General features: G+C 43.5%; 1 protein-coding gene across 2 annotated transcripts in view; it reads right to left on the reverse strand.

Annotated features, from left to right (window-relative positions):
• Nucleotides 1-27,299, reverse strand: part of DSCAM (DS cell adhesion molecule) — a 701,711-nt gene that overhangs the window by 566,451 nt on the left and 107,961 nt on the right. For both annotated transcript variants that reach the window (XM_058732055.1, XM_058732057.1), the window contains exon 2: nt 5,530-5,847. In XM_058732055.1, coding sequence (XP_058588038.1) covers nt 5,530-5,847 — 318 coding nt within the window. The remainder of the gene's footprint in view (nt 1-5,529; nt 5,848-27,299) is intronic.

Here is a 27,299-nt window from a genome sequence, read left to right on the forward strand (position 1 = left end):
ATATGAAAGCAACCTACGTGTCCACAGACAGGAAGATAAGGAATATAGGGGGAGGGGGTGAGTGTGTGTGTATAAAACAGAATATTACTCAGACATAAGAGAAATGAAATCGTGCCATTTGCGACAACATGGGCAGATCTAGAGGGTATTATGCTAAATGAAATAAGTCAGAGAGAGACAGCACATCAGTTTACTTATACGTGGAATCTAAAAAAAACAAAACAAAACAAAAACAAAAACAAAAAAAAATAGAACAAATGAACAAACAAAACAAAACAGAAATAGACTTATGGACACAGAAAACAAACTGCTGGTTACCAGAGCAGGGAGGTGAACTACGTAAAGGGGATTAGGAGGTACAAACCTCCAGTTATAAAATAAATAAGTCACGGGAATATAATGTAAAGCACAGGGAACAGACTCAGTAATATTGTAATAACGTTTTGTGGTGATGGGTGGTAACTAGACTTACCAGGAAGATCATCTTTTAATGTGTAAAAATATCAAATCACTATGAGGTACATCTGAAACTAATAGGATATTGTACGTTGCATGTCGGTTATACTCTAATTCTAGAAAAACGTCATTTCTTTACCCATATAGCTACCATTGTCATTCTTCTTCCCTTCCAGTAGATCCAAGAACCCATCAGGAGCCATTTATCTTATGATGGTAGAACTTCCTTTAAGATTTCTACAAGCGCAGGTCAGCTGCTGCTAAATTCTTCCAGCTTTCGTGTGTCCAAAAAAAGAAAGCCTTTATTTCACCTTTATTTTTGAAAAATACTTCTAGTGGGCATAGATTTCTAGATTTACGAATTACACTTCCTTTCAATACTTTAAAGGTGTTGCTTCTCTGTCTTCTCACATTGATTCTGAAGGGAAATCTGCTGCTGTTCCTGTTTTTATTCTTCCCTATGTAACGTGTCTTTTTCCTCTGGCCGTTTCTAACATTTTGTCTTTAGACTGGTCCTGAGAAATTTGATTCTGATGGGCGTCGGTGGAATTTTCTTCGTGTACCTTGTGCTTGGGGTTTGTTGAGCTCCTTGGATCTTCAAGTTTATGGTTTTTTATCAAATTTGAAAAATTGTAGCCAGTATTTCCACTCTTCATCTATTTTGTTTGTTTGTTTTCCCATCCATTCCTTTGGGGACTCTGTTTGTATACCAAGCTCCCCGAAATAATGTTTTCACTTCTTTTGGAATAGATTTTATTTTTTAGAGCCATTTGTAGGTTTACAGAAAACTTCCACAGAAAGTACAGAGTGTTCCCATGCACTCTCTTCACCCCACCCCTGCAGTCTCTCTCATGGTTATCAAGTTGCATTAGTGCATTAGTGTTATACATTTGTTACAATTCATGAGTAGTATTTATACATTGTTATTAACTAAAGCTCATAGTTTACATGAAGGTTCTTTCCATGCTGTGCAGTTCCATGAAGAACGTCATGTAGGGGCGCTTAGGTAGCTCAGTCAGTTAAGTGTCTGACTCTTGATTTTGGCTCGTCATGATCTCACGGCTCTCGTGAGTTCGAGCCCCACACTGGGCTCTGTGCTGACAGTAGCGAGCCTGCCTGGGGTGTTCTCTCCCTTTCTCTCTCTGTCCCTCCCCCACTCACACTTGCACACTCTTTCTCTCTCTTCTCTCTCTCTCAAAATAAATAAATACTTAAAAAAAAAAAAAAAAGAATGCCATGTATCCACCATTAAGGTATCATCCAGAATGGAGGCATCACTGCCTTAAAAATGTCCTGTTATCCACTTATCCATCCCTCCTTTCCTCCCCTGGAGCCCTTGGAAGCCACTGATCTTTTTGTCGTCTCTATAGTTTCACCCTTTCCAGAATATAATGTATGAGTGGGAATCACACAGTTTATAACCTTTTCATATTGGCTTCTTTCACTTAGTGAGATGCATTTAAGGTTCTTCCCTGTCTTTTCAAAACTTGGTAGCTTGTTTCTCTACATTGCTTAATAGTATTCCATTGTATAGATTCACCATAGTTTGTTTATTGTTAAAGAAAAAAATTGTAATTATTCTGATGCTTGTTAAAATGTAAAGGAAGACTTTATTCAAGACTGTTGTAATAGGACTCACGACTATTCCAGCAGGCTCAGAGAGAAATTTTTCTCAACTCCAAATAGAGCGAGGAGAAGTGGGGTTTTCTAGCCAAAGGGCAGAGTGCGGGTCTCAGCAGGAGGAAGATTTACCAAGAGGATACATCAAGGCCAAAGGTAGGACAGACTCACACATCAAAGTAAGAATGAGGAACTTGATCAGAACTACGAGTGGCCAGATGTCAAAAGGAAGGGAGGACTGAGTACGAGTTTTACTAAAACTGGGCTGGGGGAGGGGCGCCTGGGTGGCTCAGTGGGTTGGGCTTCCGACTTCGGCTCGGGTCATGATCTCACAGCTTTGGGTTCGAGCCCCAGCCACAGTCAATGAAGGAGGAAACAACCACTAGAATTTCTTTGTACTTGCCCAAGGTCATACTGCTAGGGGCAGTATGGGCCCCTATTTGCTAGGGGCCAGGGGCGGGCCAGGGGAAGTACAGCTGCATTCTGCATCCTGTCCTTGGAACAGAAAGGGGAAGAAGGTCTTTGATGTGCAAGGTGACCAGCCTTGCAGATTCATGTGACATTATGATAGGAAAAGGTAGGATAAAACAGGCCCAGAGGGGAAGATTAGGACCGGAGGTGCCGGGGTGGGGGGAGCCCTATTTTGGAACAATGCTGGGAGTATCTGACCACAGAAATCCCCTCCCCCACCCAGGCGTAAGGTTCCTCTTACGAATGTAACAGACCCACCTACCCCCCCTCAGGTTTCTCTCAGGAATGTGACAAAAGACCTAACTATGGTTACAGGCCACCCCTCGTACAATGGAAATGAGCCAATCAGGAATGGACCACCCAGCACCTAGAGCCATGAGGCCCATAAGGGTGGGACCTGAGAGGGAACGAGGGGAAAGGGAGGGGGGAGGGCTGACCAGAACCTTCTACGACAAGGATCCTTGCCTGTGGTCCTGGGGCATTCACTTTCAAAGGGCCCCTCTCTGTAAAGAGAGCTTTCCTATTTTTCTTACTTTTCAATCTTACAGTCTAATAAACTTCTGCCTGGAGCTCATTTTGTGTCCACTTCATTCTTCTAAGCAGCGAGACTGTGAATCCTGGGTACTGACGTAAAAACTCCTGCAACATGACAGAGGAACCATCCCGCTTTGGTGACACCAACACCTAAGTCAAAGTCACTGAAAAATGTGAAGAATGAGAATTCCCTGAACCACCAAAGGAGGGATGATGAGGCCATTTCACCTAAAGGATTACTCCACGAAAATCCCAGCCCCAATCCAGAGGGACACTGAGGCACGCAGACCTGAGATGAGGCACCACCCGGGGGGCCAGCCCCCATTCTGCTCAACTCTACCCTATACCTGTCACTGGGTAGTGTCACCGGTCACCCACCACCTGCTCTTGCAAACGGCCATCCGGTTCTACACGAGCATCTACATAAAAATGGGGAAACCAGATTTTCAAGCATCCAATAAAAAAAGCTAAAAGACCATTACAGTCATAATGTCTTCACAACAAGAAGGAAAGTCAAATGGGAAAATAAATTGCATTTGGGCAGCGTGCCTGTCCATCTGGTGAGTCCACACCGAGGCAGCAAACACACATCTGTCTGCTGCACGTGTACTCAATACGATTCGATGTCGGGAATACGCGCACGTGAACAGCAAGAACGTACTTCTGCAGAAGTGGAAGGAACAGCCACCAGACAAGGCGATGCGATTTCCACCCCCCTGACACATTCAGTGGCACGCAAAAGCAATCGATTCCATGACGAATTTCAAAAACGGCAGTTAGACAGGAGTAAGCACTTAATTCCTTATCTGACAAGAAACCCAAGACAGAAACAGTGCATTAACACACACACACAAGCACAGCTGTTTGAAGTCCCAGGTTCTTCTGTAAGTGGCGCTTTGTAGGCTCTAAATATGATTCTGTAACACATCATGAACACTGTCAGCCTGTCAAGTGAAAGGCACTCCCTATGTCCTCCTGACTGTCAGGTTTAGAGGTCTCCCTACAAATTGCATTTGCTTTATTTTAATTATTCGGGGTATCAGCTTTTCATATCTGCTGATTAAAGCCCATCTTTTTCTTCCTTTCTCGAGTACGTTCTTGCTCAGGTGCTGGGATTCGTGAGCGTGTCACAGAGATCAAAACAGAGTTGGGAAAATGAGTCACTAGCAGAATGAACTGTAGTCTAACGTTTGATTGCTTACATCAAAGAGATCATATGCAGGAATCCAGAAACATCTCATAATTTGCTCATGTTGCAAAGCCTTCAAGAAGCATCTCCTTACTTGCCACAGAAATTATAACCAGGCTCCCCCAGCTACCTGGGGCCTAAGATAACAATCAGAGCCACCTTCTCTTTGCCCTGACATTGTATTCTGTCAGTCTCCTGTAGTATTTGTAGGGTGAAGTTTAAAAAAACCTAAAATGCTGTTTGCTAACTAGAATCTAGCTGTGAGTTAGTTTTTTGGGGCTTTGTTCAATCTGTAAAATGACACAATATGTCCTGTATGTGTAACTTTTTTATGTCTGTGGATCTCAGACTGTATTCCTCGGCTGACTTATAGAAATTGGGGCATCTGGGCAGCTCAGTGGGTTAAGCATCTGAGTTCGGCTCAGATTGTGATCTCACGGCTTGTGAGTTCAAGCCCCACCTCGGGTTCTCTGCTGGAGACCACTTCGGATCCTCTGTCCCCTTCTCCCTCTCTCTGCCCCTCCCCTCCCTTGAAAATAAAATAACATATATATATATATATATATATATGTATATGTATATATGTGTATATATATATGTATATGTATATATGTGTGTGTGTGTGTGTGTGTATATATATATATATATATATATATATATATACATATATATGGTATTAAAAAGAATACAACCAATTCAGGATTTATTCATTAACAATATTCCAGCAACCTGTGACACAGCGAAAAAAGTTTAAAATGCTCCTTTTTTAATTTCACGAATACAAGAATATTAGACCTATTGTGTGTTTCATTTCCAGTTACATCACACCTTGATGCCAAAGTTTTGTTCCACTTCAGCTCTGAGTCCCTCCTCTCTCCCCTTTTCCTCCCCGCCCCCACACTGCCTGCCTCTAGGGGAGGAAAGAGCAGAGACAGGGCAGGAAGCAAACACAGTGGACTTGAGACACTGAAAGTCCGAGTCAGAGTATCATTCAGTCAAAACGATACGTTTTGCAGCTTGAACTTCACCCACTTGCTATCGCTAATTCCACGTCTTAGCTCCAGCGACACAAGGCATTTTGAAAGCCCGTCAAGGGATGCTCTGACGTCTCAAAGAAGCTGTCAGGAGTGCTGGAATGATCCGACCACAGGGTTTTCATTGGTCCTCAGCTGATGATGGTTTACTATTTGTCAACACCCACCTCCCCCAGCCCCCCCAAAGCAGGCACAGAAGGAACAAAGCAGAGGAAACGTACTCACCAGCCTTGATGTGGACATCCTGACTTCTAATTTTCCCTGAAGGATTTTCAGCTGTGCAATAGTAAGTATTATCATGGATTAAGGTACTAAAGCTTGAAGGAGGGAAGGGGAAAATTTGGAGAGTGCCGTTGGGGTGGACGTGGCGGATCCCGGGGACATCGTAGATCTCCTCGCCCGTTGCTAGGTACCATCTGAGAGACACAGGAGGGATGCCTGCAGCGGGGCAGGGCACCAGGGTCCCCGTGGTGCTCGCAAACACTACCTCTTGCAGAGATGCATTGACAAAGTAGAGGCTGGAGTGAAGGTCCTCACTGAAAACTACAAGAAGACAACACAAGAATTGGTCAGGGAGGTGCACGCTCTGAACTTGGCCTTCAATCAGCCTGGCCTCAGAAGGTTGTTCTGATAAACAATCGCCAGGTTTGACTACAACGAAACCATTCAAAATTGCTCCACTATGGACACAGAGGCCGGTACGAACAAATAAGGCGTCAACTCATTTCACACGCTCTGTACACAAACTGCGAAGTTACCCTGGACCTTAACTTGTGACAGGTTACTTACCAGCCCGTTCCCCACACCCTGCTCTGTCTCCACAGGAATGACCACTACTGGGAATCATGCTCTGTGTTTCGTATTCCTCTATTGTTTGTCTCCCCCTCTAGAACGTAAGACCCCTGAGAAAAGTGTCATGATTCGCTCACACTGTCACCTAGAGTGCAGAGCCTGGCAGCCAGCAGGTGCTTGATAAGCACAAGCTAAAAGGATGAAGGACTGGATCCAGTTGCTAGGGCTAAATTGCTCTGGGTGGGAGGCACACTGAGCCATATTCTCGAACGAAATTAGTCACAATTTTTACAAATGAAAATCTACGTTTGTATGTACAACGTTTTTTTGAAAAGCACAACTGATTTTCTACAAATAGCATCAAAGCAATGGTGCATTTGTTTTTATTTTTTTTAATGTTTATTTATTTTTGACAGGGAGAGAGTGACAGAGCATGAGCGGGGGAGGGGGAGAGAGAGACACACACACAGAATCCGAAAGAGGCTCCAGGCTCCGAGCGGTCAGCACAGAGCCCGACGCGGGGCTCGAACTCACAAGCTGCGAGATCGTGACCTGAGCCGAAGTCGGACGTTTAACCGACTGAGCCACCCAGGTGCCCCTCAACAGGGCATTTTTTACTCTAAAATGGGCAGCGGGGATAATGAGAACTTTGACAGCTGTATCATTCAATCCCACCGGCCCGTGGCAGCTTCCTCTTCTGGTCCATCTGCCCACGTGCCGTATGCACCTCTATGATAATTCTATGTAATAATGCGAATACATAAACCATGCCATTGTTATAGGCTATGCTTCATTCTATTAACGCCGTTTCATATACAAGATTCCATATTTCTATACAGACCTTCCAAGTAAATAGTGGATGCACATTTTATATAACATGATTCTCTGAACTGTTTTCCTGATCTTAGTTATTTAAACTGTTTTCATTGCTACGAGTAAGATATCTGCAAACCTCTTCACACATAGTTGGCTTTTTAATTCATTTACTGAGTGCCTATGTTGCGCTCGGTAACCAGTAGTCACAGAGTGTCACTTCCATGAACAAAGGGAACAACTTCTAGAATCCAAAAATTAACCAAAGGTTTTAAAACGCTGTGAAGACCTACCTCGCAGACATTTGTGCTTCTATGTGACTTTCTAAAAACAAACGCACTCTTAGTCACATATTCACGCGAGAAAAGACGCCCTCAACGCCTGGAATTAGTCTCACTGGGCAGAGATGAGAATATCATTTACTGAGCGCCTATACCATCCCAGGCAATGCTGTGATCTTCAAGGTGTTCTTTTAGTCTTGTGAACAGGAGCTCTGCCAGGAGAGTACAGGCTCCACTTTACGGAAGAAGAGGTGGGGATTTTGTCACTTGACCGTGGATTCAGGGCTAGGAGCTCACAGAGGCCAGATTCGGTCTTTCTGATGAAGATTTACTTTCAGCATATGGCTGCCTTTCCTCTGTAAAGCCAAATCCCGGAGAAGCTGTGTTTAGGACATTCAGCATCCCCCAGGTATCTCATCTGAACATCCACCCGCTTCCTGCTGATCTGTCTCAGCGGAAGTGTCCACCAGCTTGCCCACTGGAACCAGTGCTGACTACTTCGGAGCTGAGAAAAGACGGGACACCATGGAGGAAACACCACCATGCCAGAAGATGGTGGAAAAAAAGCCACTTTGTAAAAGTGACAGACTCACTCAAAGAGAAGACAGGCAAGGGCGGGGAGGGGGGTGTTCATCAAGTAGTAACTTTGATGGCTTTCTCTCCCAACCATAACTAAAATCTTTAGCAATGCTCCATAAATCAGAATATGAAAATTATTGCTAACTAAGAAATTGGCTCAGATCGGAAGCACAGTTAATAGTTAAACATTACAGCTTTCAACTCAAATAAAAATGCTGAGAGTAGCATGGTGATTTTACATTTGAGCTTTCTAGGAAACTGACATCACCCCAAACACGTTGTTAGGAGGGAGGAAACTGGCACTCTCTGAGGCTAATTAATTCCACCAGATTCTTTTTTGTTCCCACCCCACATTACTCTTCCGTCAACTGGATTTAGGTAATTTGAACTAAATAAAATTTAGTCATATTTGAATTCGTTCTCTTGTCTCACAAAAGTTAGCCTTGTTAAGAATAGTCTTTGAACACATGAATGTATGTGAGAAATATTTCATATATAAATGTGAAATTATTCAAATGCCTGCAAGAAAAAACGCAAAATAAATGTTTAATCCTAGTATAGTTAAGGAGATAAGTGACCCACGGGGGATTACTGTCACTTCTCCTTACATCTTTAAGGTATTTCACTTTAGTCTTTGTATTTCACACCACTGGGTTTAATAACGTAACATAAACTCATTCTCTAAGATACACATCATATGGCCACAGGCAAAAGAAAACCCAAACCACATTCCAGCAGCTTCTGTTTCTTCCATCTAAGGGACCATCCATCTGCTTAAATAATAGTACTTCATTTTATAGCATGCTGCACGTACTTTAAATACAGCAACATTTGCTCCCTCCAGTAAGGGCACAGGCGATCTCGCTGTGAATTACGTGCGTGTGAAACTTCCCAGAAACCAACTGCAGTTTAATAACAGAAAGCTAAACAAAACATTTGGCATACTCTCGCTCCAACATTCAGCGTATAAAATCCCGGGGTACGGACACCAAGGATGCCGAAGGAAGGGGCTTTGGAGGATTGTTCTTTCATGTACAGATTTCTCCACGTTTTATCACGTTATAACAGATGGCATAAGCAGGGCTCCAGTGACAACAGAAAGAAGAATGTTACACTAAAAAGAAAAAAATAAGTCTACATTGCTTTCTTGAAAATTCAGATCTGGCGAGGTGAAGAGACATGAAAGAAACAATCGCTCATTCGTCCAGGGGGTACCATGGTCAGTAAAGAGACAGATGAAAATTCTTTGCTGAGCGCTGTGGCAGAGCTACTCACGAAATGCTACGGATGCATCAATGAGAGAGACTACCCCGACCTGGGGAAGATGAGGCCAACTCTCAAGAAGAGAAGCGGAAAGGAAATTCTAGGCAGGGGGCATAAACAAGTGAGGACACGGAGTCAATCACAGGCAGGAGAGCAGCGAGAAGATCCCGGATAATCGGAACTTCAGGACAGAAATAAGAGTGATGCACAACGTGAGCGAGGGAACTTGAGAGTCTTCAGACTCCCTCACTCTGGACACACTCACCCATCACCTCCTACTGGCCTAGCACTGTGCTAAGGCCCGGGGACACTACAACCAAGGCTTGGAGGGTGATCTCAGGAAGCTTCCATTTCAGATACTTGTTATAAAGTCTAGATCCGAAATGATATCAGATCTCATGCTAAAAAGCATATGCTTAATTCTGCAGGCCACAGGAAGTCCCATCCATGGGTATATACCCAAGAGAAATGGATACACGTGTGCCTGCAAAACCTTGTGCACAGCTGTTTAGAGCAGCATTATTCATAATAGCCAGGTGTGGGAACAACCAGAGCGTCCATCAACCGAAGAACAGATACGCAAGATCTGGTACGTCCATTCAGTGGAAGTTTCTCCAGTAATGGCAAGAAATGAAATACTGACACCTGATACAGACATGGATGAGCCTTGACGACATTATGCTAAGTGAAAAAAGCCAATCACAAAGGGCCGCGTACTCTATAATTACAGCACATGAAGTCTCCGGAAGAGAGAACTCTACAAGGACAGAAAGAAGGGAGTGGTTTCCTTAGAGCTAGCGGTGAGGGTGTGGGGTAATAGGGTGGTAACCTCGGGATGCAGGGGCTCTTTGTGAGGTCATTCAAAAGGTTTAAACTCGACTTTGATGAAGCTTGTACATATCTGCAAGCTGACTAAAAACCACTGAATTATACAAATGGGTAAATTTCATTGCATGTGAATTACATCTCAAGAAAGCTGTTTAAACAAAAATAGAGAAACAGTGAACGTTTTGATGCAGGGCAAGCCATTTTCCAAATTGTCGTCTTAGAAAGTTAACACTGGGCTTATGAGGAGCGGAGGCTGGAAGTCCAACTAGGCTGCTGCGGGGGTGGCCTAGACCTGCGTGGTCATGGGTGGGGTGAAGGGAGGAGAAAGCCTATATGAATGTGTCTTGATGTGACCCCCCCAGAATTTGTGGCCAGGGCCATGAAAGGAATGTGAAAGAGGAAGAGGAAAAAGTCATTATGGTCAGAATTGAACAGCTCATATGCCTGGTCGCGTGTTGCACCATGAACAAAAATAGAGAACATACAAGGCAGAACGGAGGTGGGCAGAGAAAACAACAATGTCAGTTTTACTAAGGTCAAGGGGGCACTGCCTTTGGGCCACTCAGTAGTGAGGTGGGAATAGGGCTCTAAGACCCGGCAAGAGAAGCCATAGTCCAGGAAACCGAAGCTCACCGCTGGCTGAGACACACCAAGGAGAGTGGAATGAACAAGGAGATACAAAAACCAGAGACGGGGTGGGGCGGGGCGGGGTGGGGGGGCGTAAAATAGGCAAAGGGGATTGAAAAGTACACTTATCTTGATGAGCACTGAGTAATTTGTACAGGGAAGTGTCGAATCACTGTATTGTACACCTGAAACTGAGAGAACACCGTACGTCAACTAAAAATTTTCGAAATAAAATAAAATAAAAGTTAAAAGAAACCAACAAAGAGACGGGTCCTCAGGGACAGTTAATATACAAAAGGTGAGTTGCGCAAAAGATATGGGGCCAAAGACTGGTGTGCAAAATACACAACGAACTCCTAGAAACCAATAAGAAAAAGAGAATCCAATTACAAAGTAGAAGGCTTGGAGAGTCACTTCACAGAAGCCATTATATAAATAGCCGATATGCACATAAGAAAATGCTGAATGTAACTAGTCAACAAACAAATGAAATTAAAAGCATAAGGAGTTAGCACTAAACAGCCTTCTGAATGATTAAAGTGGGAACGACAGACTATATATATTGAGGGGCTCAAGAACATACAGCAATAGGAACTTCCTACGGTGCAGATGGGGGTGGAAACTGAGAAAATCAGATTTTGTGGAAAACCGTTCACCGATATCTCCCGAAACGGAACATATGCATATCCTATGACTCAACAATTCACCTGCGAGGTGTTTATGCAACAGAAATGTATGCATACCCTCGCCAAAAGAGCACACCCTGGGATGTCCCTAGCGGCACCATTTGTAAGAGTCCCAAGCCGGAAACCACTCAAATATCCACCAACAGAAAAACGGGCAAATAGAGTAGGATGTATCTGTACACTGAATCACTACATAACCGTGAGAATGAACAATCTATAGTTACAAAATATATATAAATCTCACAACCATAATGCTGAAGCAAAGCAAATAGACACAATAAGAGTACACGCTGTATTACTCCATTTATATCAAGCATAAAAATAGGAAACACTAATCCAGAATGTTAAGAATCACAGGTCAGCTGGGGCTCCTGGGGGGCTCGGTCGGTTGAGCGTCCGACTTCAGCTCAGATCATGATCTCGTGGTTCAGGAGTTCAAGCCCCATATCGGGCTCTGTGCTGCCAGCCCAGAGCCTGGAGCCTGCTTCAGAGTCGGTCTCCCTCTCTCTCTGCCCCTCCCCCACTCACTCTCTGTCTCTCTTTCTCTCTCTCTCAAAAATAAATAAACATTAAAAAATTAAAAAGAAAAAAAGAAATCACAGGTCAGGGTGGGTCTAGAGAATGAAAGGACAGGGTGGCATCCAGCTGCCAGCTGCATACATGTTCTTGATCTGGGTTCTGGGTACACTGATGCGCTAAGCTAATGAAAACTTCCCTGAGCTATACGCTGTGATAGGTACACTTGTATGTATATATTCCATACTTCATTAAGAAGTTAAATACTTTGGGGGCGCCTGGGCGGCTCAGTCAGTTAAGTGTCTGACTTCGGCTCAGGTCATGATCTTGCAGTTTGTGAGTCTAAGCCCCGCGTCGGGCTCTGTGCCGACAGCTCGGAGCCTGGCGCCTGCTTCGGATTCTGTGTCTCCCTGTTCCTCCTGGCTCGCTCTCGCTCGCTCTCTCTCTCTCTCTCTCTCTCTCAAAAGTAAATAAAGATTAAAAAAAAAATTTTAATAAAAAAAAAAGAAGTTAAATGTTTTTAAAGTAATGAAAAAAGAAAAAGCCATCATGAAGATAAAGAGGAAATTATGAAATCAGGAGCCCAAATCAGAGAGAGAATGATGCCTTAGAAAGAAAAAGACAGTATTTTAGGAAGTCAACCAGTTGTTTTCAACAGTGGCAATTGCTACAGAGAGATCAGAAAACATGAGAACCAAAACAGACCATTAGATGTGCAAATGGGATATATTCATTTTGAATGGAAATGCCATTTCGGACTGAAATACGTTTACTGATTCTACAGGAATATGCCAATGAATGTGCTTATTAGTAAAATGAACTGCTTCTGTAAAGGTCTCCCAAAATGAAAAGGGATATAACTTAGCCTTAGGTAAATATTATCTAGAAAGCAGAACTCTTCACTGATTCAGAGACTACAAAATGTTTTCATGCTTGAATAAATGCTTTGAAATTTAGTGTCGTCTTTATCAGATGATCTGAAAGCAGATAAATGAATGGTCTCATAATGACTTGAAAAGCATTCCAAACTTCCATAAACTAATTCCAAGTCAGGTTCTAAAAATGTGCTCAGATGGTATATGCATTTAACGCTAATGTATTTCAATTATTCTATCTATTCCCCAGCATTGAAGCAATGGTGAAATTGTTCTCATGAATAAGAGTTGGATAAAACTTCACAGTGGCATAAAACTTTTAAATACAAAATTCTGTTTCTATCCATGATAGAACAAAACAAACGAACCAAAAGGCCAGGAACCAGATTTGCCCTCTCACAAGTAGACATTCGGGTGATACAGAACAGTAACACACAAAACAAGGGAATAAACAAACAAACAAGGTGGGCCCCAAGTGCCCAGCTTCCTGCCTGGAGAGAGGTCCCAGATCCTCCCAACAGGAGGAAACCCAAGTAGAACTTGGTGGAACTTTGGAGCTGAGAGGCACAAATGTGAGGTGTGGGGAGGCCAAGGCTTCCAGATTTACAAAGCAGAGAGAAGGAAGTTGCACAGATGGGGAGATCAAGAGACCCAAAGAAGTTTTCCTTGGATGAGTCTTTACACACAGCCTTAGCTGTGTATGGACGTTTGCATGTATGTGAGGAAACGGCCAGTGCTGGATAAGAGACACCAGAGAGGAACAGGTGGAAGAGCTCTGAAATTCACATGGAGGAGGGACCAATTCATATTCTTGCCAGCCAGGGTGGAAAGAACGGACATATGGGATATCAGATATCAGATAAAGGACTTAGAAGTGTTATCAGCATAACAGCGGGGGCCAAATTAATCATAACAGAGCCTAAAAGGCATCCCAGAATGGATCTCAGAAGGAATAAAATTGATTCCAAGGAGCTTAACTGCCCAAAAAACACATTTCAATACTAGTTAATGGAAAAGAACAAAATCTAATAATCGATAATGTAAGATTTTCAATGTCTGGTATTCAGTAAAAACTGGACACAAGCAGGAAAAGGTGATCTATTATCAGGAATAAATTGATTCAATAGAAATAGACAGAAATGACAGATGACAGAATTAGCAGGCATAAACATTCAATAGCTATTATAAATAATCTCCCAACACTTTCAAGACAGCAGAGAAAAGCAAGGGCATATTGATGAAAAGAAATGGAGGCTATACAAATAGCCGAGATGAAACTTTTGGAGGTTAAAAATATGATACATGAAATGAAAACCATGCAAATGAAATGAATAACAGAGTAGGCTTTGCAGAGGAAACTATCAGTGAACCAAAAGATGGAGCAGCAGAAACTAAATTAATTAAAAGGCAAAGGAAAATAGGCTTAAAGAGCATGAACAACAAATCGGTGAGAGGTAGGGGCCATATCACATGACCTAATATATGTATAATTGGAGTTCCAGAAGGAGAAAGTGAGACAGAACATTTTTTGAAAAATCACCATCCAAATTTTTCAACATTTAATGAATCCTAGAACTGCAAATATCCCATAAATTCAATGAACCCCAAACAGAAGAAACATGAAAAAAAAATCACACCGTGACACATCATAAATTTCTGAAGGCTGATGATAAAGAGAAAAATCTAAAAGCAGCCAGATTTCTAAGTAAAATACACACTACAACAGAGTAAAGACAAGGATGATGGCTGACTTCTCAGAAACAGTGCAAACCAGAAGACAGTGAAGCAAAAAATTAAAACATTATTTAAAGAGAATAAAGAAAAAAGACCCGCCATATAAAATTCTATACACAGCCAAAAAAAAAAAAAAAACCCTTCACAAATGAAGGCAAAATAATAATGATTTTTCACATATCCATAAGCTAAGAGAACTCAATGACAATAGATCAGCAATTGTAAGAAATGTTAAAGGAAGTCCTTTGGGAAAAGGAAAATGCCAGATAGACATTTATGACTTCACAAAAGAAATGAAGAGAGCCAAAAGATAGCAAGTATGTAAGTAAAAATTTAAAAAACCGTATGTATTTACCCATTTATAGAAAAAAAATCAAAAGACAATTTACTGTTTACAGCAAAAATGATACTAATGTATCGTGGGGTTTGTAACATATATAGGGATAAAATGAGTGACGATAAGAGCACAAAGGCAGGTGAGAAGAGGGAAATGACAATCTACTGCTATAATTTCTCCTGCCACACATGAAGCACTAGAATAGCATTGGAAACTAGGCCATGTTAGTTTCAATATGATAAACCCTAAAGCAACCACTTAAAAAAAAAAACAAAAGGTAAAGCAAAACAAAACTTAGATATTAACCCATTAGAGGTAAAAAAAATTTGATCATTAAAAAAAATACTCCACTAATCCAAAAGTAGACAAGAAAAGGAAAAGAACAGAAAATAGATGGAATAAATAGGAAGCAGGTAACAAGACAGTAGATTTAAATCTTAACAACTGACATTCACATCACATATAAATGGCTAAACGGGGGCACCCGGGTGGCTCAGTTGGTTGAGTGTCCGACTCTTGATTTTGGCTCAGGTCATGATCCCAGGGTCATGGGATCAAGCCCCACATGGGGCTCCATGCTAAGCATGGAGCCTGCTTGGGATCCATTCTCTCTCTCTCTCTCTCTCCTCTCCTCTCCTCTCCTCTCCTCTCCTCTCCTCTCCTCTCTCCCCCTCCCCCTCCCCCCTGCTCATGTCTCTCTCTGTAAAATAAATAAATAAATAGCTAAGCACTCCAAGTAAAAGGCAGAAATTGTCAGACTGGATGAAAAATCAAGACCTAACTATACTATATCCAGGAGAAATTCCTTTTAAAATATGACGAAACAGGTAGATTAAAAGGATAAATGAAAATCCCATGTTGCCACTACGGTAAAAAAAAAAGGAGTGAAAGCTGGAAGAACCGGTATTGGAGAGGAGGTGGAGAAAGGGGAACCCTCGCACACTGCTTGCAGGAATGCAAACTGGTACAGCCACCGTGGAAAAGAGTACAGAGGTTCCTCAAGAGAATTACCCTATAATCCAGCAATTGCACTACGAGGTATTTACCCAAAGAATACAGAAATACCAATCCAAAGGGATACATGCACCCTGACATTTACTGCTGCATTATTTATAATAATCAAGATACTGAAGCAGCCCAAGTTTCCATAGATTTAGGAATGGATAAAGCAGATGTGATACACAGACACACACAGACACACAGACACACACACACACACACACACACACACACATATCATACAATAGAATATTACTCAGCCATCAAGAAGAATGAAATCTTGCCACTTGCAATGACATAAACGGAGGTAGAGAGTATTATACTAAGTGAAATAAGCCAGTCAGAGAAAGACAAACATCATATGATTTCACTCATGTATGGAATTTAAGAAACAAGGTAAATGAGCAAAGGGGAGAGAAAGAGAAAGAGAGAGGGGCAAACCAAGAAACAGACTCTTAACTACAGAGAACACACTGATGGTTACCAAAGGGGACGTGGGGTGCGGGGGGTGGGGGGTGAAATAGGTGATGGAGATTAAGGGTTACACTCACCGTGATGAGCACGGGGTGTTGTATCGAAGTGTTGAATCACTATATTGTACACCTGAAACGACTATCACATTGTATGTTAACTAACTAGAATTTCAATAAAAAATTTAAAAAGAAGACAATACAAAATTTTCGTAGGATTTGGACAAACTGAAACTCTCATATATGATGGTGGGGATGTAAAATTATACAATGACTTTGGAAAACAGTTCAGCAACTCCTAATAAGTTTGCACACAACATTTCTTTCTTGTGCAGCGCTAACCTCCAGGGGCGTGGGCTATCAGTGCTTTTTGTTGAGATTGGATCCGCCTTCTTTTATTTTGATGGAAATACATTATGCATAGAAAAAACTCAATCTTACCTCACGCTGATGGTTCCCTAGAGTCCAGCCACGCTGGACTTCCCACTGCCTTGGGTCCCCAAGCGTCTTCCCTTGTAAGGGACAGCACAGATCCGGGGCCCTTTGCTGGGATACTTTTGTTCATACTTTGAATACGATTCATTCTTTGAATCTCAGCTTATACATCAAGTCCTTAGAAACGTGTTCCTGGTCTTCCACCTCTCAGAGTAGACCCGAGGTCCTACCTTTTCTTCCTGCCTGATTCGCTGATAATTCTTTTCTTCGTTGTTTGGTGTGTACCCCACACCGCATTATAATCCACAAGAGGGGCACTACGTATACGCGATGCAACTTATTCCCGTTCCCTGCTGTACTGACTAGTATATAATAGAGGCTCTCCAATTGTTACGGAATGAATAAATAAATGTTCAAAAAGAAAAATATTATGACTTTCATACTGTGTGAGGCCCCCCAAAATCTTTTTAAGGAACAATATTTAATCTGTATGTCATATGCATCATCTATTATGATCAAAATTCCATTATATAGATGTCAAGGGACAATAAGAATGAGGAGCTGAGAGAAAGAACTTCTCAGATATTATAAGAAGAACACGTTTATGAGATTTAGCTACCATGTGTAAAAGGGTTCTTTTTATCCAATATTTGTACCGATTTTTCAAAAGGAAAAAAAAAGTTCAATTTTGCTATGTATTTTACAAATCTCTGGAGGAAAAAAATAAGAAAAATGTTAATGTTTTTGCTCAGAAAATGTCTCGGTATTGTTCGCAATATCCTTCGAGAGAAGTATTTCCATATGTGTAGAGGGAATTCATTTAGAGATAAAGTCTCTCCATCCCTTTCGATGGATGACTGTCACTCTCAGTAACACTGCTGGCAGTTAAGTGTACATTTTTAGAGAAGAGCACAGACGCTGTAATGAATTGTATGTATGTAGTTTGCTATGTGCCAGCATTTACACTTAAAGCTCCAAGTTCTCCCATAGGCATGAAAGCGGCCAGTGATTGGGAAGGAGCAGAAGGCACTCCGGGAATTACGATCACAGCAATACAGCACGTGCATCATCCAAAATGATGTAAAGGACTCCTCGGCATTTGGTGACACGTGGGAACAAAGGCGCGAACAAAGGCGGGAACAAGAATAGAACAAATTAATGAAAAAAGTATGGCTGCAGACTCATACGAGGAACTGGAAATTGAGAAAATCCTTGGGAAAAAAAGAGTGGGAAATAATGATGCCTCATAACGATGCTGACAGAACTGTTTCCTGAAGATTGAAAGACTTGGAGAGAGAGAGAAAATACTACAAAAACGAGCGGCGTGTCCAAAAGCACAGCAATGTGAACCAGAAACACACAGAACAGCAAAGCAATAAAATAACACTATCAAAGGGAGGGGTGAAATGAAATTAACTGAGGCCAACTGAATTACCTGTCGTGTGATTAAAGAACAAAATAAATTAAAGCCAGAGATTGCAAGGGGACCCCAACAGAAAACTGTAAAATCTAATTCCAGACATGAAACCTTAAGCTCCAGTATTAAGTGAAAGCATTGAAGGGTAATGAGCAAAAAAAAAAAAATTCTTTTTAGTTAATTTCATCGTTCAGCATCATTTTCTTTAGCATCACTTTCCATCGTTCAGCATCACTTTACCGAGCTCAGGGCCGCTCTATTTTCCATTCTGCTCTGGCCTAAGGACTTCCATAAGCCTACTTCTTAAAGTACTGTATTCTTCCAGGTAATTCACAGATTTCCTTCGTGTTCCGGTAATCAAATGAATGGCCATTCCAAATACTCAAAATGTAGCCTAAGTGGCAAGTGACAACAAGATTTTTCAACTAGAAGGATTCTCAGAGGACTGGCTCTAGTCCACCCTGGCCCCTTCAGTTCAGCAGCCTGCTCACTGGCTTCCTTCCAGGTGACTTTCTTCAGCTTTCTCCAATATGTTACGTCACGGACAACTCACACCACCGCTGCCAACTCATGGCTGCCACCATCTTACCTCCTTCTCCTTGTCCTTAGGATTATGTACAAATGTCTTTCCTACCATTTGAGTAGAGTTTCAGGAGCAGGATGAATGAGCAGTGACGGAGTATAGATGTTCAGTTGCCCGGTCTTATCAGCAATACCTACTATCTCCAAAGCAGTGATGGGAGGAACCAGGGTCTGGATTCCAGGTATGATACACCCCTCTCTCTTCCCACGTGACACTGGGGAATATTGCACGGAGCTCACCTGCCTCCATCATCATCTGAACCTTCATACCCGCTGATGTCACTTTTCTCACTTTTCTGCCCTTGCTTCACCAAGATATGGCTCGTTTATGTGACTTTCTTCATTGCTCAAACACACCACGTATGCAACAAAGGGGATGTGATCATCCTTGTACACCATCTGCTTACACAGCACTGAGTACAAAGACAATGCAGCAGACACTTAAATATGACTCAAATCGGGGCTCCGTTGATGGAGAAAGGCATTTCTTTGGACCAAAGGTGCCATCTTCCTTGGGGTTCTCCATCATTGAAACCTGCTGTCTGACGTGGAACAGTATGAAGGTGATATCTTTCACCTCTGAACCTTGGTGTGCCCATTTATAGCAAAAGTCACGGGGTGGACCTAGAAATCTACACCCAGGGGATTTGAGCAAATAAACAAAGACATTTTTAGATAACGCAAACTCAAAAAATTTTACCTCTCACGCACCCTATTCAGAAAGCTACTAGAATGAATAAGTAAAGCAGCAAATCAAGGGAGAGGAATATATGACGTACAGAGGAAACAGAGACTAAAATGCAGGTGAGGAATTCCAGAAAAGCAGTTTCCAGAGTGACACTCAATGATTCCAAGAGAAGGGGCGCCTGGGTGGTTCAGTCGGTTAAGCAGCCGACTTCGGTTCAGGTCATGATCTCAGTTCATGGGTTCAGGCTCTGTGCTGACAGCTCAGAGCCTGGAACCTGCTTCGGATTCTGCATCTCCCTCTGTCTCTGCCCCTCCCCTGCTCGCTCGCTCTCTCTCTCTCTCTCTCTCTCTCTCTCAAAAATAAATAAACGTTAAAAAAAAAACTGTAAGATTCCCAGTTAACAGTGGTAGAGTGGAAACTAGCCCAGACTCCTGCAGGAAAAAGGCTCCCAGACATGTTTCAAAAAAAATAATAAATAAACATTCAAAGACCCTGATGTATCGGAATGTATTAAAAGGAGTACTTAGTCCTGTTGGAGAATTTGGGGGATGATTTAGTTACACATGCCGTGAAGACTAAGTAAACAAAAAAGTCAGTGATTATTAATCCCAGGGAAAACACAAAGCTATAGCAGAAAGGAAAAGCATTCATAAGGTGCTATGTGGCTCAGCTGTAGCTAATATTTACATGGTTATAATAATGTAAACCCTAAATATTGATTTAACCCAAAATGGTAATATCATTATACGAGAAAAGTAGGAGATGAAGAGGGCAGCCATTCATAGTCCATAAAATTAAGTTAAATAGATATCTAGCTCTCAAAAATTAAGTATTTCAGTGTAAACAGAGCATTTGAAAATACGGATCTGAATACTAGGAGAAAAAAAGCTTAAAAGGGGAAAAAAATACAGAAAGCAAAGTCAGCAGGTGACTGTGCTTCTAGAGAGTGTGTTTCATTCCATCACATGAAGCAGCAGCCCTAACCGACCCTTACGTGCGTCCTCCCGTGTACAAACTGATTCTCACCCCGTATCGGCCAGCATGGAACCTAACAGCCCCCCACGGGCTCTGAATGACGGAACGTGGGATACAGGAATCCCACCACCTACACAGCTTTATTTGGGAGGCTCAAACACTTAAGACTTTAGGGGGTGGAAATCTGTTGACTGGAACTCTGGTAAACTGTTGCTCTAATTTCCTGGTTCCTTCCATCACACCCCTATTCTGGGATCCATCATTCGGAACATATCACATTCCTGAAGCTCTCTGGCCATCCCCCTCTTCCCACGTGATTCTTTTTCACATTTGTTAATATTTCAGAAAGAGATAAATTAAAACCGTAAAGGATACGTACAAAAAAAAATAGAGCTGTAAAATACCTGCTTTTGAATAAGAGACCTAAGGTCCATCCATTCTTAGAGGTGCCGGGCCCAAACCTTTCAATGTCCCTCTTTTTCTGAGTCCTTACATTCGCTGCATCAGGAGGTCCGTCAGTTGCACCTCCAAAATGTGCTCACCTCGCCATCTCTCCTGGCCATCTCTCCTGCCACCTCCCTGGTCCAAACCACCACCTCTCATCCTTGTCCCAAGGATGCCCCGTGGCTCTCTCGGCATCCACTTCTGCCCCCTACAGACTCACTGACCCATCAGCCAGAGCGATCCAGGCGAGCCCATCAGGTCATCTCTCTCCTCTGCTCAGAACCCTGCAGGGCCTTCATTCTCTGGCACAAAAGCCTAACCCTATGATCCATACTCACTGTTCCTCCTCTGCTGTCACCTCCTACTCCTCCCCCTTGCTCCTTCCACTCCCGCCTCTAGTCCCTACAGCGTCCCCGCAGACTCCTCCCTCTGCCTGGGATGCTCCTCCCGCAGAGAGCACAGGGCTGGTTCCCCCCACCTTCTCCAGTGTTTGCGGAGCCCCTCCTCATCGAGGCTTGCTCTCACCCCGCACTCCGCCACGGTGAATACTCGCAATTGCGGTCTCTCTCCACAATGTTGATCACTTTGTCTGCGGTCTCTCTCCACAATGTTGATCACTTTGTAGCACGCTGCCTAATTTACTTATTCGTTATAGTTTTTTATTATCTGTCTCTCCCCTTCCTTAAAGTTTGAGTGTCTAAACGGTCAACACTTGGTTGGTCGAATTCCCTGATAGATCTGTGACCCCTCCAACAATTTCGAGCACGGCGTCGAATCCCGGGAAGTGCTTCTTGAATACACGGCTGCTTGATTAAGTTCAACCAACTATAAATAAGTAAATCTCAGTGAAATATAACATTCTAAAATTAGGCTTTCGTGATACATGATTAATAATCCCACCTGTACTTTTATAGACCATGGTACCCATACCAGTGCATCCCCCCCCAACACCTCCCCCCCATCTCCTTAAATCCCTGGGTCCACACCGTATGAGGTCAGAGAACAAAGGCCAAAAAGAAGGAAGGGAGTGAGTTATCCAAGATCTCACGTTCGTGTTCTGGGCAGTACAAAGAAGAGAGCGTGTCCCCTTTACTCAGTGGCTGCACCCACACACAACATTCTTGTCATCTCAACTCGCTAGCCTCTCATCTGCCAAGACGGTGGCACCAAGTGCGTTACCCAACTTTCAATTTTGTTAACTCGACTATCATTGCTTTTGTTTTGGGTGTAGCGGAATGGCTGATATTTATTGAACACGAATTATGTGAAGTATTTTAGTAGAAAACAAATTCTCAAAGCCCATCTTGCAGCCACTACTGGTGTTTTCACATTAGAGATGAGAACGCGTACGAAGTTTGAACCCTGCAGGGAGAGACACAGACCTGGGGTTCGCTCACAGGAGTCATTTCAGCAGGGACTGTGTTTGGACCCAGACTCCCCCACAAATGAGGGGCACGGGCTGGGTGCTCTTTCTCAGAAGGGAGGCAAGGCACCTGCCTTTCTGCGTTCAGCCCCTTAAAGGCCAAAATCCCCAAGTTATACACCTTTCATCGAAACACCACTGCAGAGTAACGACGTACAATTCTCATAATCAGATGCGTTGGCCTTGGTGCACTGTATTTCCGGGGGCTCACTCCAAAGCCTTCGAAATCACCTGCCCTCGCGTCGTGTCTTACCCTAGACAGAGTAAGGCTCAGCCATGACAGCCTCAACCTGAAGCCACACGAAAACCAAAACAAGTCTCTACCATCGAAATGTCTTTGATTACAGTTCTTCTTTCTTTTCTTTTCCTTTGGTGCTAGAAAAATCCGAATTATCTACCTTGGTGTACTGCTTCTCCAAAATTAAAACTGTGGTTTCCTCTAAAGACATCCCCTAGGCCTGAATCCGTGGTGAAAATGTAGCATGTTTGAGATGCATGGGGGCGTTAATGCTAATTCACAACCGCGCCGGGTTTCTCCCTGTAGGGACCACATCTCAGTTGGCATTCATTAATTTTGACAGTTTGCCTATCACACTAGGATGGATTTGCTGAGTCACAGAAACTTCCCTAAAAAGAGAAGAATCACATTCTCCTTGCTATTAAGTATTCGTAACAGAATGGAGTTTGAGCATTCTTGGGGAAACCCGGCGCACTGTTAATAACCCCAGAACCTATGAATTGTGGCTTGGGCTTCACCAAGCAAAGAGCCCACAGCCACTCAAAGTCCCTCTGCTAATATACGTAATATACACCAACCAGCTGTGTAATGGGCCCAAGCACCCCCTGGGGCACAGAAGAAAGTCATAAAATAGAACCCATTATCCCACACTGGAAATTTGACTTGATTTGGATTTGACACTTCATTTGGAGAAATGTCCTGGAGGCATATCTTTTCTAGAAGGTTGGGGTTGGATGGGGTGGCTGGCTGTTGCCACATTAATTCTGCAGAGCATTTTTAAACTTAAAGGAGTAAGACTTTTAAAATATTCCCTCCATGATGACTTCAGAAAATCAAATTGAGTTGTAACGTCTGAAAGTTATTACTGGAACGTTTTACATTAAACCAACCCCGCCTCACTCATTTCCAAGAGGGAGCGTGAGGACACTGCCAGCCACAGCACTTCCCAGTGGTGGATAAAAATCAAATCTTATGTGTAAAGACAAAAGAGTTCTGACCTCAGATGGTGTGATAAGGAGGAAATGAGATCCGCACAGCCTATCAAAGGACCACAAGCCTGGTGTGCCCTTGATCCTGTCATGTCCGTCTCCACATGAGAATAACCTGGTGTGAGATCCAAGAAAGTTTCCAGAGCAATGCAAAGTGCAGGACAGAAGGAGAGAGGAGTCTAGAACCCAGACTCTAGCTTCCAGGTCATAGCGTCTTCATTTACATATTTGGGGGTCTACGGTATATTAACGACATAGTGTATTCAATTCATTCATGATTCCTAAAGCCCAACATGGGTGCCATTACAAAATACAACAAAGCAAGTCTATTACTGTTAGAAAAATTTTAGCCAATAGAAAGTAAACTCATGATTCTAAGTAACCATCCCACAAGAACAGTTTTCCCATTTGCATATTTTGACCAGCATTACACACTTAAAAACAAAATAATTTAAATATTTTTTAATCATTTCTTTAAAACGTAAAAGGCCAGTAAACTAGGAAAATGTCAGAGGCAGCAAATCTAAATTTCAACCAGGAAGGTGTGGGCACAAGGATGTGAGCCGTAAGCACAAATGTCCGAATGTGTTTAGGAATGGATCGAAGTCAACCTTACAGAAATTCTGAAGTATCGTGCTATTAGATTTGTCCTAACCTTGTCGCATTTAATATTTTTATTAAAGATAATATAAGGATAGGCACGTTCACAAGAAGTAACGTTCATCAAAGCATGCCAGGCACCGTTCATGATCTCCGGTAATCCCTCGCCAGCCCCACGGGGCAGGTGCTATGGTTCTCTTGATTACGCAGCGGGAAGGTGAGACAGGACATTAACGTGTCACACTCCTAGTGGGGTCAGGGATAGAGGATGTATAAGTCAGCTCCAGCGGCCGTAACAAAACACAGACCTGGTGGCTTAAATAACAGACATCTATTCTCTCAGGGTCCGGAGGCAGAAAGTCCAAGATCAACGTGCCAGAAGGCTTGTGCTCTCCTAGGCCTCTCTCCATGGCTTGTAGATGGCCAGATTCGTGCTGCGTCCTCACACGGCCCTTCCTCTGTGTGCGTGCATCCCCGCCATCTCTCCGTGGATCCACGTTTCCTCTTCTTACAAGGACACCAGTCAGATTAGGTTGAGGCCTCTTGTTAACTTAATCACCCCTCTGAAGGCTGTATGTCCACTATAGCCACACCCTGAGATGTCAGAGGCGATGGCTTCAGCAGACGAATTTGCTGGGGGAGGGGCACAATCCGTCCCATACCAGGTAGACGTATGAGGAGAGGCAACTCGGGACAATGTGACAGAAGAGTCTTGGAGATCCTGCAACCATTGCTATGAACAAGAGGATGGGGTGTTCTCTGTGGCCCCAGGACCCTCCAGAAGGAAGTTCAAGGCAGGCAGATTTTGCCTCCACGTAAGGTAGAATGTTCTGACACTTAGAACTGCCCGTGACTGAGGCTAGCATTGCAATTTTTCAACGGGGAGGATGTATTGGTGCGGCCGAGGGTGCTGAAGGTTGATTAGACGAGGTCTAGGTTCTTACGCCTTTATATTAAGAAGCATGAAATAACTGAAGAGATGCCTATTTCTGTGCCTTGGAAAAGATCTATGGGTTCCATAACTTGATCCCTGTCAAAAAGAAAACCACAGCCCCCCAGTGGTGTCACTTTGGCCGGGTCCCCGAGCCAGGATTTTACACCTCACCTAACTGTGGGTCCAGCCTCCCGCAGAAATGTAGTCTCAACCTGGGAGTCAGGAATTTTCTGGTGGGCACAGATGGGGTGACCGGTCTCCTGGACCTTCTCCATTGCCCCCACGCCAGGAAGAGGAGGGGATCTGCGGGACCAACCCCCACCCACCCAGGGAAGGTGACCCGGCCTGAAGCAACCCTTCCTTTCTTTTGCTAATAACTTCCTTGTCCCACCCTCCTTCCTATAAAAACCTTCCATTTTGTTGGGAATCGAGCCCCCCTGTACTCGCTGGATGGGGGCACTGCCGCCCAATTCATGAGTGGCTTAATAAAGCCCATCGGATCTTTAAATTACTCGCTTGAATTTTTGTTATTTCACATCTCCTTGGAAGCTGCTTTTCTGAGTGATGTGACCAAGGGTCCTGTAATTAATGACATATGAACCCTAATTCCTAAAATAGCTTATAGAATTATTGAGATCATTTCAAGTGAACATGCTTTGCAAAAGAAGTTGCTTTCGACTCCCCAACTAGTCCTAATTAGCTACATGTATCACATAGCTGGAAAACTGTAGTTTGGATCCAAAATAACAGCATAAGAATGATGAATAAAACACACTTTTTCAGAGGAATCACATGTGAAGAAGGTAATCTATGCGACCATTATCACTTTTTAATGGCACTTTGTGCTAGCTCAGACTGGGCTTACAGCCAGCAGCACAGACATGACTTACTACTCTCTCCACTGTTTTAAGAGTCTCTGCTTTCTGTGCTAGGTAAGATCCATGCGTCTGGTGGGTCAGATGAATGCATAAAATTCTGTGAAGGAATCACACTGGCAGCTAAATATTTATGGGAAAATGTTCACACCCGTTTTCCTTCCAATATCTGAACAACATTCTCTGAAGTCATTACCACCATGCACATGAGGTCGTGCCATGCCGAGGGCAGTGCGGGGGCCCTGGGAGGGGTACAGAGGTGCAGGTAGGCCCTTGAGGGCCACAAAGCCAGGGAGCTGCTGCCCCTGCAACAGTCTGCCAGTGGCAGTCATTATGAGAGGGGAGGATGGAGAAAATGGGAGGGAGTAGGCACAGGCAGGGAGCTGAGACGAGCAGAGAAGGCAGTAGACCCTATGTGCTGGGATTAGGAAGCGCACTGGGAAGGATACTCTGCCTCTTCTTCCAGGAGGATCCCTGTACTGGAGAAGCACTTCTCCACTGAGGGCTATTTTGCGCCCAGGGAACAGCGGCCAACGCCTGGAGACAGCACTAATTGTCACAGCAGAGTTGCACGGTGCTATGGCATCTAGCGAGCAGAGGCCACGGTGCTGCTAAATGTCTACAAGACACAGGACAGGCCCCCGCGACGGTGATCCAGCCCCAAACATCAGCGGTCCACAGATGGCAAAGCCCGCGCTGGAGTGTAACACCCATGAGCCTCGGGACCCTCCCTCCCTCAGGCGAGAGGGGAGTTGGGAGAAGCATGGCACATCCCCTTCTCTTCCCCTCACCTGCTGCCACCTGTCACCTGCCAGCCCCCGTCTGCCCGCAAGGGAGTGCCTCCTCCGCTCTGCTCTCACCCCCAATGGTAAACTGAGAGGGGTCCAGCTCGGCCCGGTTCTGGGGTTCAAACTGAAAACTGTCATAGAATTCTAGATGCTATTTTGAGTTACATCTGACTCCTCTCTCTCTCTCTCTCCCATGTCTCTCTTCATCAGTTCCGGATGTAGGAGCAGAACTAGAATGTCTCATTGGCTTCCTAAAAATAAAATCCCAACATCAGTGAGTGACCCCCAAATCTGAAATGTATGGCAGGCCTGAACTAAATTCTGCAAACATCAGCGCTTAATAAATAACGAGTTGATGGGGCTCGGCGAGTATTGAATTAGAGGGGCACTGACTTGGGGTCCTCAGGAGATCCACGGGAGCCTAAGGAATTCGGAAGGAGGCCTGAGAGTGAAATCAAGGACCTCAAATCCGAGGAAACCTTAAGGAGGGGGGTATTAGCTTTTTTTTTTTTTTTTTTGGGGGGGGGTCTTAGCTTTAATAGCCACCAAAGAGAGAGGACTGTAATACTACTCTAGAAACACCTTTAAAATATTTTTTAAATTAAAAAAAAATGTCACTATGCATGGGGACAATGTCAACTAGACATACCGTGGCAGTCGTTTCACAACAGATACAAATATCAAATCTTGGCGTTGCACATCTGACGCTAACACAATGTCGCATGTCAGTTGTATCTCAGTGAAAAACCCATTTAAATAAAACTTTTAAAACTCTATTTTTAAATGATCCACCGCGTCGGAAAAGGC

Source organism: Neofelis nebulosa, chromosome 5 (genome assembly GCF_028018385.1).
Source record: "Neofelis nebulosa isolate mNeoNeb1 chromosome 5, mNeoNeb1.pri, whole genome shotgun sequence".
NCBI lineage: Eukaryota > Metazoa > Chordata > Mammalia > Carnivora > Felidae > Neofelis > Neofelis nebulosa.